The following is a 15,168-nucleotide window of genomic DNA, read 5'->3' on the forward strand; positions in this document are numbered from 1 at the left end:
CATTTAATATTGTGGTGCAGTTCAGGTTTTCCTTCAAAGTTTCCAGAAGATCTAAGTATGCTTTGTTATATTTTAAATCTCCTGAACGTTTGTCATTCCCTCCATCTCAGTTTTTATTATTTTCTGAGCATTTTAATGTAGAACTTTTATCCAACAGCTGAATGCTTGATCTCTTATTTATGATTAACCTTTAATCCCTAAAAGATTAAAGAAAAATTACTCATTTTAGTCAGATGGAAACATGTAATTATTGGTTGTAATTCCACCTAAGATACTGAAACAATCTTCTCAGCAAAGCACATTTTAAAAATGTTAGAGACCAAAAAATATTAAAAGGAAAACAATGTGACATGCAACACCTTATTAACAATTTAAATACACATTACTTGCACTAGAATGTGGTCTGTTATTTTACCTGGTATACATCACGCAAGCCACACCATGTCCTTAGTATTTGCTGACAAGCCCTCAGCCTTTCAGTATACCATCTCCTCAAAGTTGTGATTGTTAAGTTCCATACAAACCGGCTGCCATTAAACAGCAAATCTTCCATTCCACACATGAAGGTCGAAGCCATGTTTTTTCTTAAACTATCCTCTTTCAAAATTAGAGACAGTTAATTAGCTAAAACTAGGTTGAGAAGAAAGTGTTGGTTTGTACAGCAGCAGAGTTACATCAGCTCATTCTCTTGCTCTATGCAAAGGGCAGGGAGCTATAAAGAATCAGGTCAGATTCTAAACAAACTCCCCTTTCAGTGCACTTCCTGGGCAGACTCCAAGGCATACCCAGTGCTGCTTGAAGCCAGGCCAATGGTTTTCGTGGCAGAACCCTGACGAAAAACTCCTGCACCGTCCAGTCCCAAACTAACAGCGCAGACAAAACGCTACTATAACCTCACCAACCGCCAGTAGATGCTGTAATTGAATTCTCTGCTCGTTTCCTAATTTCCTGCCTGCTGTCAAAAAATTCATGATCTGAATAAAGCTGGAGCACAACTGGCTTCAAAGGGAGAAAAAAAATACTATGCAATCTGCTGTCTCTCTGACAGTCACACAAAAGTATGCAGATTTTTTTGACAATCCTTTTAGACCACTTCTGTCAACGGTTCAGAATATCCACTGAAGGCCCACAGGAGAAAAATAAATTTTGCAATAAATATAGAGCTCCAGGAGTAGTAGTGAATGTCACTAAACGAACTGAACGAAGCAATCTTCCAGATTTATTCAACTCATCACGAATTACTCAGAAAGCTAAGAAGTCATAGTTTGCATGTGTTTTTTTTTGCTTCTGGATAAGCAGCAACTGGAAACTCATCATTCACAACACAGCACTGGACAGAGGCTCTCCTACCCACAGCAGCCAGTTAATGACTACACCACAAACGTCTACATCCTAATATTCAAATCTGTTACATAGTTCAGAGGTTAATTACTGGCAGACCCCACCACGTTCCCGGACTGGAGCTGGTCCCTGGTAGTTAACAGTTAAAAAAGGGTAATTAATCTTTCTCTGCCCCTCTCCGGAGTTGAGTTTCCTGAGCCGAATGGAAAAAATAATAATAAACTGTTCTCCATGTCACCACCCCGTGTTTCCCTGAAGAAAGCTGCACAGGGAACATTTCACAGAACGTGCGCTGCCCTTGGCTTGGAGCCTCCCCTCAGCTGCGAATCTGTTGTGGAAACCTCGGGAGGAAATGAGATATTTCTCGGAAAACCAACCAGATTTGAAATGGCATTCAACTCCTCCCATAACAGGGCTGAAAACTCCACCCAAAACAGAGAACCCAGCCGTTAGCTAATCAACTACGCCGTAGTAAAAACGGTTAGATTGGTATTACGCATCTTTTACCTATGGCATAGTCATTTTGTTAAGACTTTAGGTCTATTCGGAGTATATTAAATTGCTGTGATTTAGCCTCCAAATGGTTAGAAGGAATCCCAGTAAAAAGTCTGACAACACCAGGTTTTAGTCCAACCTATTTATTTGATAATATACTCACAAGCTTTCGGGGTTAGTCCCTTCATCAGGTGAATGGAGAGTTCTGGCCTCAGACAGAGCATATAAAGCACAGACAGTTTAGAGATTACTGATTAGAATGCGAGTCCTTACACCTAACCTGCTGTTCAAGACCTGAAGTGGCTGATAATGTGAGTGGAAGGAGCACTGATCACAGTTTAAAGAGATGTGTATTGTCTCCAGACAGTACAGTAAGTGAGGTTTTGCAAACCCAGGCAAGTCACGGGGGTTACAGATTGTGCGACATGAACCCAAGATCCCTGTTGAGACCGTCCTCATGTGTGCGGAACTTGGCTATCAGTCTCTGTTCAGCGACTCTGCGCTGAATCCACCAGAGTTCGAAATGCCTTTCTTTTTAAATGCTGTGTGGTCAATGGTGCTGTCAAGTTGTGCTTTGTGATGTGATGTCCTCAAAATTGTCCATGTTGACAAAATGCAATCCAGTTTAACACAAAGTTCTCAAAGCGAGGGAATTAATACGGACAGTGTATATAAAGTATATATAAAGTACATAGGCTCGTGCTACCAGGTACATCTGTTGGACTTTAACCTGGTGTTGTGAGACTATTAAAGTTAACCTTCAGCTAAACGTTTCACAATTCCAGAATTGATTCAGGATCAAGCTTATTAATTCAGTTATGGAGAACAGGAAACCTGGCAAACTGAGCAGACCAAAGCTGTGAAGTTCACCCCTCTCAGTTTTAATATATTCACAACTCTAAAGAGAGAAATGCAGCTCATTCTTCTGAGCTCAATATCATTCCCATACCTTTTTAGATACATAAGATTTTTTTTTCCTCTTGTAGTTCACCATCAGATATTGAATACCCAGTTTTATATCATCAAAGGGGAGGTTTGCAACTTGTAGGAAACAGATGTTCATCTGACTTTTCATCTGAGCGACAATAATGTGAAATGTAATGATGGCCATTTTCTGCCAGTTGAGTTTTTAAACAGTACAATTTTATTTCGGCAAGGCTGCTCAATCAGGATTGGCTTTTAATAATCCTTATTTTGCAGCTCTCAAATAATCAAACAGTTCCATAGTTGCTTCAGTAACAGGCCATTTGTTCCAGTGGGGAGAGCAGGAAACACTAGGAAATTGCAAAGGCCAGCTAATTTATAAAGCAAGTCTTTTCCTTGAAGTTTGTAATATTCATAGCTCTACAACTGAAGGAGGTAATACAATTCATTCTTCTCAACTCAGTATTACCATAAGTAGTCTTACAACACCAGGTTAAAATCCAACAGGTTTATTTGGAATCATGAACTTCCCGAGCGCTGCTCTTTCATCAGGCAAGTCACTTGATGAAGAGCACTCAAAGCTTTGATTCCAAATAAATTTGTTGGACTTTAACCTGGTATTGTGAACTTTCTTAAAGTGCCCGCCCCAGTCCAACACCAGCATCTGCACATCAGTATAACCATATACAAGGCTGTGTGTTTAAGTATGCCTCAATCTTCATATTAAGTCCCAAGACAATATATGTTTTTGTTAATAATCAGAAAATAAATTATTGACCTATAACTAAATCTATATCTGTATGCCTTCTGCATTTGGTCCATAAATAACTACAGTGAGACAGCAATAAAAATCAGCAGGTAAAGTTAATATTTGAATATCTGTGTACCAGAGAAACAAATAAGTCTCGACTTACCCAGCCTTTCTGTTCCTCCAGCTGTTGTATATAGTGTTTACATTTAAAATGAATTGTCAATTTAATTCAAAAAAATTGAGATTTATTTGCTTATCAGAATGTGACTGTCAGAATGCTTGGGCTGAAGTCTTTAAGTTTGACATAATGTTATATGTAAGACTTGCATTATTGGTAATATACAATATATAAAATGATCATGGCCAGTTTAAAGTTGTTCTCTTGTACGCCTATAAAGAATGTTGGAACCAGTTTGGAGTTCTCTTTAATATTATTTTTCTGTTATTTTCCCACCTTCCCTCTTTAAAAGTAACAAACAGATTTGGCTTCATTTTTTTGACACAGTGAGGTAAGATTCCATTTTTAACTCCCTCTCCCCCCCCCAAAAAAAAAGCGCAAATTTCTCCAGTTTTCATGCTCATTTGACATTTAGAATTTTTTTGGTAAGATTGCCCCCATTGTGTTATCTGCCACAGTTCACCTGCATCTGGCCACACCCACAGTTTGAAATAATGAGATTCAGTAATGCTAGTTCAGGAAGGCTCTTCAGATTATACTCATTTTTTTAAGATGCACATTTCAAAAGCTTTTTCATGCCAAAACACATTTAATTAATTAAGAAACGGACTATTGCATAGCAATGAAATGATTCAATGGTTTGGTCTAACTTTTTAAGTCACTTTCAATGATTTTCAATCAAGTTACACACAGGTGGAGAACTGGACTCCACTGTTAGAATTTTTACGTAAACCTATTTTCAGCAGCATTAATAAAATGGTACCAGGTTATTACTGTGGGAATACTTTTTAGTGGAAAGAGGGGGAAAATAAACATTTATCTTCTTTGCATTGGCTGATCATGCTTGTTCACGGAGGATCTTCTATTTGTGATACATCAAATTAATATTGGGAGGGACTTGAACTGTAACCTAACCAGTACCATTTCACACAGATTTTAGACTCAAACTCCTGATTGGGCCCAGAAAGAAATCCTTTCCCACCACACCTAATACCACTTCCTCCATTCATTAAAACTACAAACAATTCTATATATTCTTCTGTTGTAGGTGAACTCTATGGATTAGATGTCTGTGATTCAATGCTGCATAGGGTTATTGGGTTAGTGGAAGTTTATAGTGTGTCTGGAATTAGCTCAAAAGCCATCTATTTATTCCATGCTGTGACTCTTTTTCCATGCTGTTATAATAAGGAGGATGAAATTATCCTGCCAATAATTTTACCAGATATTGACCAGAGTACGAAATGGGAAATTCTATTTTGTCATCAGATGACTTTCTTTGCAAAACTGACCAGCGCTGGAAATTTTGTCCCCGATGTTTTATGACTCCCTTCACTTGAAAAAATATTGTGCCTTATGAAGGTTGCAGAAAAGTTTGAAAGGCAGTAGGATCATCTTGGGAACACTAAACTCAAGTCGAATAGAAATAGACTACGCTCTTGCCTCACCTTGCAAAGGGCTGAGGTTCTATTGTGTTAGTACTAATGATCACATTCTCTCATCCACTGTGCATTTGCTTGAATCTTGCGTGTGCTTTCTATTCTTCCATTCCTAATCAGCACAGTACCTATTTTCTATATCCTCGATTTCCTTCCTGGATTTTTTTTTTATATGTTCAGAGCTCCTGTTTTTCTTTCTGGCTCCCATTTGTTCTCGATGGAGTATCTTCACTAATACTGTGTTTCCAGTACAGGATTATATTTAAGAGAAGGCAGGTCAAAGCATCAATGCTATTGTGTTAGGACTAGTTTTCCAACTTCCAACTATTGAGCGTCGCTGCCCAGTGGGAATGCAGGATCAGTGAATTTACTCCTATCAGAAGCCTCTTCCAGTCCAAGATTCCTACACATAAGTCCTGATGATCTGATCCAGCAGGTCAATGCTCTGTCACTGGTGTACTACCTCTCAAAAGCGTATCTCTTTATCCAATTACAGGTGTCACTGAAGCCAACAGAAGCCTCATACTCCATGCTGCAGGAACTGCTTCCTAATTTGTCCATTTTTCATGTTTTGTGTGTAAACTTTGACAGTAAGTGTTGGTAAGATATTTGAAAATGATGGAGAGAAATTAGAGAGCAGCCCAATTGTATCAACAACCAAACAGCCACACACAAACATTTTCTACCACTGTTTATTCATTAAGTTATTGAGGAAATTCATGTTTATTTTAAACAATAAAGTTTTGCTTGAAGTTATCCCAAGAAGTAGGGGGGGAAACAGATTTAAGCCGCTCACAGTTATCTTCCACTGTGTAGGGGTCTGCCAATATTTTGTTCACTACGTATTGTAGAACAGCCACTTTGTTTCATATTGTAGCTGTCAAGTACAGCTGGAATTTAGCTTTTGAATTAGTTAAGGTGCAAAGTAAAAAGACTAACGATCAGAAGCATTTTGAGTTCCTACCAATTCTGGAGACTAGTGTAAAACTCCGTTTCCCTGTTGGAAAATTTTCACTCTAAGTTTTCTCATTTACCCTTGGCTCTGAGTTGGAAAATAATAAATAGTAAAAAACATGAATCAAAATGCTAAACTAATCTTGTTTTTCTCCCATTTTGGCTTTCAAATTAGAAGCTGCACATTATTTTGTCATTCACACTTCCTCTGGATACGTCTTTTACTTCCTGCAGTGGAGCGTGGAATGAATTAAAAAGGATGTGGCTGGATGGTAACGTTTTGAACTGAAATGGTTCATTACAATGGTTTGTAATGAGTTCAGATATGCATTTTGAAGTTTATTCTGGTTTCTCAGACAGTATTATAAATCCCCGAGTCATTTTTAGACACCATTTTTTAAGGGGGAGGGGGGTGAAATCACCTAATTCTAAAATTAGATCACCTCGGAGCTCATTTCATGTGCCCTCACTGGGTGTTTTCGGTGGGGTGGCATATAACATAGCAGCTACACCATAACCATACATGACCCCCATAATACATTAGGAAGGCAGGTGCCAAAATTGGAATGCCACAACTGTCAGTTCTTGGAGAGGATTGAGAAAATTGTGCTGCCGGTAGAGTAGAGAAGAGCAAAGCATTTAAAAATGATTGCAGCACAGCATCATTATCATCATTACAATGTCCCCCTTTAATTGCAGGAAATGCAGGCACACAATACCAGGGAGAGAACAGGACAGGAGGTAATGTGCCATAACCTGGTCATATCGCCTTCCAATGAGGAGGTACTTCGATTGGCCGCCAATGATTGGACTAGGGCCATTGATCAAGGCGAGATTGGAGGAAGGCATCGTGGGCACAATTTCAAGGGAGTAATTTTGTGTTTCCACCAAACACTTGCTAAGCGGGATGAGGAAGGGAGGGTGCATGAGGCTTGGCAAACTGTCAGGAAGAAAGCATTGATGGTTTGTGACTTTAAAGGTCAACACGCCTTGGGAAGAAATGTGTGCCTAAATGCTGCATGATATAAGGTTGAGTCACATTTCCCAATGTTTCCAGTGTTTGCAATGAGATGTCTCACAGCACAATCAGCTCAAATATTTAAGACACGCCTAGCTCTTCTATTTGTGTCCTACACAGGTACAACAATGGCTGCTGCTCTCACTAACCGTGAGGAGTCAGCATTACCTCTGAGCATGAGGAGGATGCCTCAGGTGGTGCACTGTCACCCTTGCTCCGTACCCACCACCAATGCAGAAACAGGCACCTCTGTGGGTACGTGCACCTCAAATGTAAGGGATACTCACACTGGTGAAAGCACATCACAGTTACACGTTGCTACAGGAGGCTGAGATGAAGAAGGCTTCTTACCCTCAATGGAGTGCTGGTGCTGACCTAAATGTTTCCCCCTGCCCCCCTCCCTGTCAGATGAAGAGCCTCTGGAGCCACCAATTAGGGGGCAGATGCTAGCTGCGTAATACAAGCTTCATGGAGATACGACAGAAATAGGAGGAACCTATCCAGACGTGAGCACTGCAAACACCCATTCTACAGAATACACAGCTTCCTCCAGTGACTAGCTGTTGCCTGTCATGATGGGCCAAACTTAGCAGATCACTGACAGTGGGTATGCAGTCTGACCTGCAGCTTCAAAGCTAGAGAGGGGTGGAGGAGTCTGGGCTCCAATTCCTGATCCTTCTCAGGAAAGCAGGGCAGGCCAATTGACCACATGGCAGAGGGTGAACAGCAGCTGACATCATTGGTTGGGAGGGGGCACCTGTAATTAAGAGAGCCTTTCTCCACCCCTCAACCATTGGGACAGACTCTTTGAGTGCTGCTGTGACACATGAGCATCCACAAGGGACTCTCACCATACCAAGGTTCTTATAGCCTTAGGTGACCTGAGGGCAGTCGCCTTTTATCCCAGACAAGGGGACATGAGGGTTAGTGGCATGTTTCCACCAGTGAGGGTGGGGAGAGGGGAAACCATGCTGCAACACTCAGAAAAGAATCAAGAAAACCCCACATCACATTTAGATACACCCGGGAATCTCTCATATTTTTGAGGCTTGCACATGACCTTTTTGTGTACATAAATGAATATTAATGTTTTTTTCTTCACACTATCCAGCTGCATTTGTTCATTGTGTGAGGCTGTATTGGTAAGAAGTGAAACGATGTTCAAATGAGACAAGAACACCAACTTTTAGGGCTGTCCCCGAGGGATAACTCTGATTATCATCAGATGTTCACGAAAAGCAAAGATTTCCAAAAGGAATAGCTGATAGCAGCCTCTCCAGCTAATGTCAAGCATAGATCCACTTCCAGCCTTTATATCTGCTTTGTCAGGAAACACTGAAATATAAAACTGTGTTTCCACCAGGTACGTTTCACACGTACCCTTTAAGAACTATGTCAGCCAACACCTTGAGACAGACACACGAGAACAGAACTGACACTGTTGATTAGGCTCCTCATGACTTTGCTTGACTAATTATTGTTACCACCCTTCACCCCCAACACAGGGGCACCAGGACCTAGGTCCTTCTCGCTTCACACCTCCATGCCTCTGATCCCAGTCTTTCTTCTCAAAAATATAGAAACTAGAAGCAGGCGTAGGCCATTTGGCCCTTCAAGCCTTCTCCGCCATTCATTTTGATCATGGCTGATCATCAAAATTAATATCCTGATCCCACCTTCCCTCCTTATTCCTTGATCTCTTTTGCCCTAAGAACTATATCTAACTTATCCTTGAAATCACACAATGTTTTGGCCTCAACTACTTTCTGTGGTAGCGAATTCCATACATTCACCGCCTTCAGGGTGAAGAAATTTCTCTTCCCTTGAGTCCTAAAAGGTTTACCCCTTATCCTCAAACTATGATGCCTAGTTCTGGACACCCCACTATTGGGAACATTCTTTCTGATCTACCCTGTCTAACTCTGTTAGAATTATAAAAGTTTCTAGAAGATCTCCTCTCACTCTTCTGAACTCCTCTCCTGGATCCCTCTTCAAATCATCCAGGCCACTGATCTTATTCCACCATGACCCATAGGATCAGTTGGGATGCACATTTACACCCTATCCAACACTACTCACTGTCTTCAACGCAGAGTAAATTCAAGTGGTGTGTGAAGCACCTAATTCCACCAGTTTTCTGACGAGTGGGACAGGTTACAATTGCTCCCATTGAACAGGGCACTAAATCAATTTTCTCCCTGATCCTGTGGGTTTCCCACCGAGAGAGTTAAAATGGCCTTGAAACTGTGAGTAAACGCTGTGTTAGGAGCACAATAGCATGGCGGCACAGTGGTTAGCACTGCTGCCTCACAGCACGAGGGACCTGGGTTCAATTCCAGCATCAGGTCACTGTCTGTGTGGAGTCTGCACGTTCTCCCTATGCTTGCATGGGTTTCCTCTGGGTGCTCTGATTTCCTCCCACAGTCCAAAGATATGCGGGTTACGTTGATTGATTATGCTAAATTGACCTTTAGTGTCAGGGCACCAGCAGTATAAATTCATGAGGCTATGGGGATAGGGCCTAGGTGGGATTATTGTCGGTGCAGACTCGATAAGCCAAATGGCCTTCTTCTGCACTGTCGGAATTTTATGATTTCTAAATGGCTTATCGTTGTTTCCCTCTTGAGTCACTTGGTATAGATAATGAAAATTAACATTCAATCCTAAAAACACAGATGTTTTCTGACTATTTTATTTTTCTCTAAGGTAAAGGAATTTCTTCATAGAGGTGAAAAGCTGTATACATCTTCATGAGGTAATTGAACAACTCATTATATTGCCAGTAGGAAATCAAAGTGAGCTCAATGCCTGCCGAAAGGTGACCTCCAGCTGATAACACAGATGCTGCTTTATCTGCATTCTGTATTAAATTAATACAGCCCAGGTTGATTTGAAGGAGGTGTATTATAAATGATGACCTGATTTGTTGGTGAATTAACCATTATACATATTTGCACTTGATGTTCTGACATCAGTGTCACATTTTCATAGGTGAAAAATAAATAGCAAGTGTTATGGGTTTTTCACTGTATGTTATTGTATGGCAACAATTTTATCCTGATTCCTTGGCTGAATCTTACATTGTGGATTCAAACAATGAGCTTGGATTAAGGAATTTGAACCCAAACCAGCAGCAGCAATAAAACGTTTGAAATTTTTAAAATGTATTTATTAGCGTCACAATTAGGCTTACGTTAACACTGCAAGGAAGTTACTGTGACAATCCCCTATTTGTCACACTCCAGCACCTTTTTGGATAGGCTGAGGGTGAATTAAGCATGGCCAATGCACCCTACCTCTTTTGGACTTTGGGAGGAAACTGAAGCACCCAGAGGAAACCACGCAGACACAGAGAGTATGTGCAGACTCCACACAGAGCGACCCAAGCGAGGAATTGAACCCTTGTCCTTGGCACTCTGAGGCAGCAGTGCTAACAACTCTGTCACTGTGTCACCCTTGCCACCTTTAACGTAAAGGCAAGTGCAGAAGACTTGAGTCAAGACTGCCACAATAATTATGTATAATATAAAAGAGGCACCAACCAATCAAATGTGGTACACTAACGTGTAGCATTTTTATATTTGCACGGAATCTGTCCACTTAAACAGATCTAAATTAGGAGAGAATTCTTTGTCTAGAGAATGTTAAGAATATGGAATGCACCAGCACAAGTAGTTTGACAAATCAGAGGGATTACGGAGAAGCCAAGCAAATACATGAGGGGCACAGAATTAGAATGATATGCTTCTCAGATTAGAAGAAGGCGGCAGGATAAGGCTGTTGTGGAACATAAATGCGGTTGTAAATTATTTGGGCCTCATGGCTCATTTCTGTGCTATAGACTCGAAGGAACACAACGGTAGATTGAATGTTCATTTAAATAGGGCAATTTGGGGCTTTATTTTACAACCATGGAATATGCATAGATGTGGATATTTGGTGAGGTTTGTGAAATAACTCCTCTGAGGCCAGTGTCCTTTCACCAAATTTAGATTTATTTACATAGTAATTAACACTCAGACACATACTCCCTTGTGCAGAGTATAAACCCGGATTTCCAGGAATCCTGACACTCCATATTATGTACACATGTACAGCTCCCTGATTGGGCAAGCCTTACTTTGGGAGCACGTCTTCTAAAAGGTCCGCATCTTGGGCGTCAGTAAAGTCATTACAGTTTGAAGGAGGCTCAACCCTGATGGCTTTCAAATCAGCTCATTAGTATCTTTCTCTAGTTTCTCTCCCATCTATCCATTGACTCCGTCTACATTCCCCACAGCCTCAGAAAAGCAGCCAGCAAAATCAAGGACCCCACATACCCCGGACACGCTCTTTTCCTTCTTCCACAAAAGTCTGAGATCACATATCAACTGACTCAAGTATGGCTTCTTCCCTGCTGCCATCAGACTTTTGAATGGACATACCTCGCACTAAGTTGATCTTTCTCTACACCCTAGCTAATAACTGTAATACTGTATTTTGCACCCTCAACTTTCCTTCTCCCCTATGTATTCTATGAATGGTATGCTTTGCCTGTATAGTGCAAGAAACAACACTAGTACATGTGACAATAATAAACTTATCTACTCATGCCCTTTCCAACATCATCTTGTCCATGAGATCCACCAAATTAATGCAACGTCACTCAATCTCATGCATACACAGACATGTGCGCCTACGCACACAGACACATGCACACAAATGCTCACGCACATGCACAAGAACAATACATTGGATACAGATAAAGATAGTGCAGTTTTACAAATTTAGGCTCTAATTTACGATTTTAAGTCTTCCATGTGGCAGGCCTATAGTTTCTCAAATGGCTTCAGTGATTTTAAGCTGAAGGAAGGCTTGTCAGGTGAAGTGTTCACAGCAGGTTGTGAAGTTTCCAGTAGTCAAAATTTAGGAGGTTGGTTTTCGTGTGAACTTCAGACTGCAGCAGGTTCAATAATTTGGCTGCTTGTTGAATTGCAGCAAGTTTCAGAGTCTGATTCTCAGGACAGCCTGATTGCTGATGGTTCTAATGATTTGCTAGGTCCTGGGATAATAAAGGTTCATTTCCTGCACCTAGATTCAGTTACATGATGGTCAGAATTCTCTGACTGTGCCTGCAGACAGGATTCTCTTGTCCCACAGCAGTAAATGGAGATTTTGCTGAGGGCCAAATTCTCCATTCTCAATGGCAGTGATAGTGGGGTGAGTAAGACCAGAGAATTCTGGCCGATAGCTGGGTTAACACTTCTGAGGGCCACCCAATCGAGTTTGAATGAGTGAGGCAATCATGACACATTGGGAAGGTGATAGAGAGCATTGAGTTTCGATTTTCCCTTTTGTTCAGTTGATAATATTCTGTCAGGCAGTCTGAAAGTTCCATAGTCTTTAGCTGATGATGTTGGCCCATCCTTAGACAATAAGATATGTCCGTTGCACAGATGGTGTGAGGTATCCTCACCTATGTCCATATTTAATTAGGTATTTACCAGGGGCTTAATACTGTTAGTCCAAATGCCAAAAGCCACACAATTTGTGGCAGTCACCCTAATAGCTTGTTTGTGTTCAAATTTTAATAAGTATTGATTGAAAGTCCATAATATGACATGCCATTATGCGGCATGACAATCTTGAATGTCAATAAATACCAGCTGCCATTGTTCATTATTTAACCAGGCAGTCCAATTTCAGGAATGTGGCAGCTATAAAAATTCAAAATGGGTATATTACAAATAAGGCCACATTTGTGCATGCTACCCTGGTAAAGCCACATTGCTTGCTCATCCTGCCCCTGCCGGATTAGCAAGTGGCAACTAAGCTCATTCACCTCGTGTCTGGCAGCAATCTCCTGAATGCAGCGATGTACAGATAACTGGGACGTGTTTGCAATGATGCCTGTACTACTTGGCAGGATTTGTTACCTCGAAGTTGAGAGTGATGATGACCTTGATGGCCACTGGCAGCATCGTCCTTACTCTGCTGTGAGGCAGCATGCTTCATTGAAGGAAGTGGCATTGTTCAGTAATCACTTCCTTGGTAAATCTCGGGTACCTCGAGCATTGCTCAGCTGAGGTGAAGATGGGAAAAGTTCTCCCTGTAACCCATTGATGGGCAAAACCTTCTGTGGATAGCCCCCCCACCTCCTCCCTCTATGCAGAGCCCCCGTGCCTCTGCAATTTCGGCTCCATTGCTATGCAGTGTTGCAGACATAGAGGGACTGCAATTACAGCCTCTATACTTACTGCAGCCTCTCTGTGGACAAATCACAATATTCTTTTGACTTCCCTGCCATTGTGCAACAAAACTGCCTTCCAAATCTAGCAAAACAATAGAACTCTTCCAAAACACCATAGTACTTCTATAAACTTTGCCAGAGAACCAATAGGTGAAAAGGACCTCATCCGCAAGTTTGATAATTAATAGAACATAGAACACTACAGCACAAACATGCCCTTCAGCCCACAAGTTGCACCGATCACATCCATACCTACCAAGCCATAGAACTATCTGTAACTCCCAATCCCATTAGATCTCATATACTCATCCAGAAGTCTTTTAAAAGACCCCAGCGAGTTTGCCTCTACCACCACTGACGGAAGCCGATTCCACTCACTCACCACCCTCTGAGTGAAAAACTTATCCCTAACATTTCCTCTGTACTTGCTTCCCAGCACCTCAAACCTGTGTCCTCTCATAGCGACCATTTCAGCCCTGGGAAATAGCCTCCGAGAATCCACCCTATCTATTCCTCTCAACATTTTATAAACCTCTATCAGGTCGCCTCTCAACCTTCGTCTCTCCAGGGAGAAGAGACCTAGCTCCCTCAACCTATTTTCATAAGGCATGCCTCCCAATCCAGGCAACATCCTTGTAAATCTCCTCTGCACCCTCTCAATAGCTTCCACATCCTTCCTGTAGTGAGGCAACCAGAATTGCGCACAGTACTCCATGTGGAGTCTGACAAGGGTCTTATAAAGTTGCAGCATTACCTCCCGACTCCTAAACTCAGTCCCTCGATTAATGAAGGCCAGTACACCATACGCCTTCTTGACCACATCCTCCACCTGCGAGGCCGATTTAAGAGTCCTATGAGCCTGGACCCCAAGATCCTTCTGCTCTTCGACACAGCTAAGAGTCCTACCCTTGATATTGTACTCCTTCATCCCATTGGTCCTGCCGAAATGAACCATTACACGTTTATCCACATTGAAGTCCACCTGCCACTTCTCCGCCCAGTCTTGCATCCTATCTATGTCTCGCTGCAACTTCTGACATCCCTCCAGACTATCCACAACACCACCAACCTTTGTATCATTGGCGAACTTACTAAACCATCCCTCCACTTCCTCATCCAGGTCATTTATGAAAATGACAAACAGCAAGGGTTCTAGAACAGATCCCTGGGGCAGTCCACTGGTGACCAACCTCCATGCAGAAAAAGACCCATCCACAACCACTCTCTGCCTTCTGCAGGCAAGATGTGGATATGCCGGCGTTGGACTTGGGTAAACACAGTCAAAAGCCTGACAACACCAGATTTAAGTCCAACTGATTTATTTGATAGTAAACTCACAAGCTTTCGAGGTTTCCCTCTTCTTCAGGTGAATGGAGAGTTCTGGCCTCAGACAGAACATATAAAGCACAGACAGTTTACAGATTACTGATTAGAATGTGAATCTTTACACCTAATCTGCTGTTCAAGTCCAACAGTGGCCGACAGTATGAGTGGAAGGAGCACTGATCACAGGTTAAAGAGATGTGTATTGTCTCCAGACAGCACAGTAGGTGAGGTTTTGCAAACCCAGGCAAGTCACGGGAGTTACAGATAGTGCGACGTGAACCCAAGATCCCTGTTGAGACCGTCCTCATGTGTGCGGAACTTGGCTATCAGTCTCTGCTCAGCGACTCTGCGCTGTCGTGTGTCGTGAAGGCCGCCTTGGAGAATGCTTACCCGAAGGTCGGAGGCTGAATGCCCGTGACCACCTGTGTCTACCTGATACGTTGCAAGAAGGGATGTCCCGAAGCATGGTACGTTGGAGAGACCATGCAGACGCTACGACAACGGAGGAATGAA

At 41.9% G+C, this 15,168-nt stretch overlaps 1 protein-coding gene across 2 annotated transcripts in view; it reads right to left on the bottom strand.

Moving 5' to 3' along the window:
* The window catches only part of LOC145339010 (FERM domain-containing protein 4B-like), a 317,833-nt gene that overhangs the window by 208,619 nt on the left and 94,046 nt on the right, over positions 1 to 15,168 (bottom strand). The window contains exon 1 of one of the 2 annotated variants that reach the window (XM_080183436.1): positions 416 to 577. The exons of the other annotated variant lie outside the window; for it this stretch is intronic. Within the exon in view, the coding sequence (XP_080039562.1) occupies positions 416 to 577 (162 nt within the window). Of the gene's footprint in view, positions 1 to 415; positions 578 to 15,168 lie in introns of those variants that run through there. 2 annotated transcript variants of the gene reach the window in all.

This window comes from Carcharhinus amblyrhynchos, chromosome 3 (assembly GCF_965287045.1).
Source record: "Carcharhinus amblyrhynchos chromosome 3, sCarAmb.v2.hapA, whole genome shotgun sequence".
Classification (NCBI taxonomy): Eukaryota; Metazoa; Chordata; class Chondrichthyes; order Carcharhiniformes; family Carcharhinidae; genus Carcharhinus; species Carcharhinus amblyrhynchos.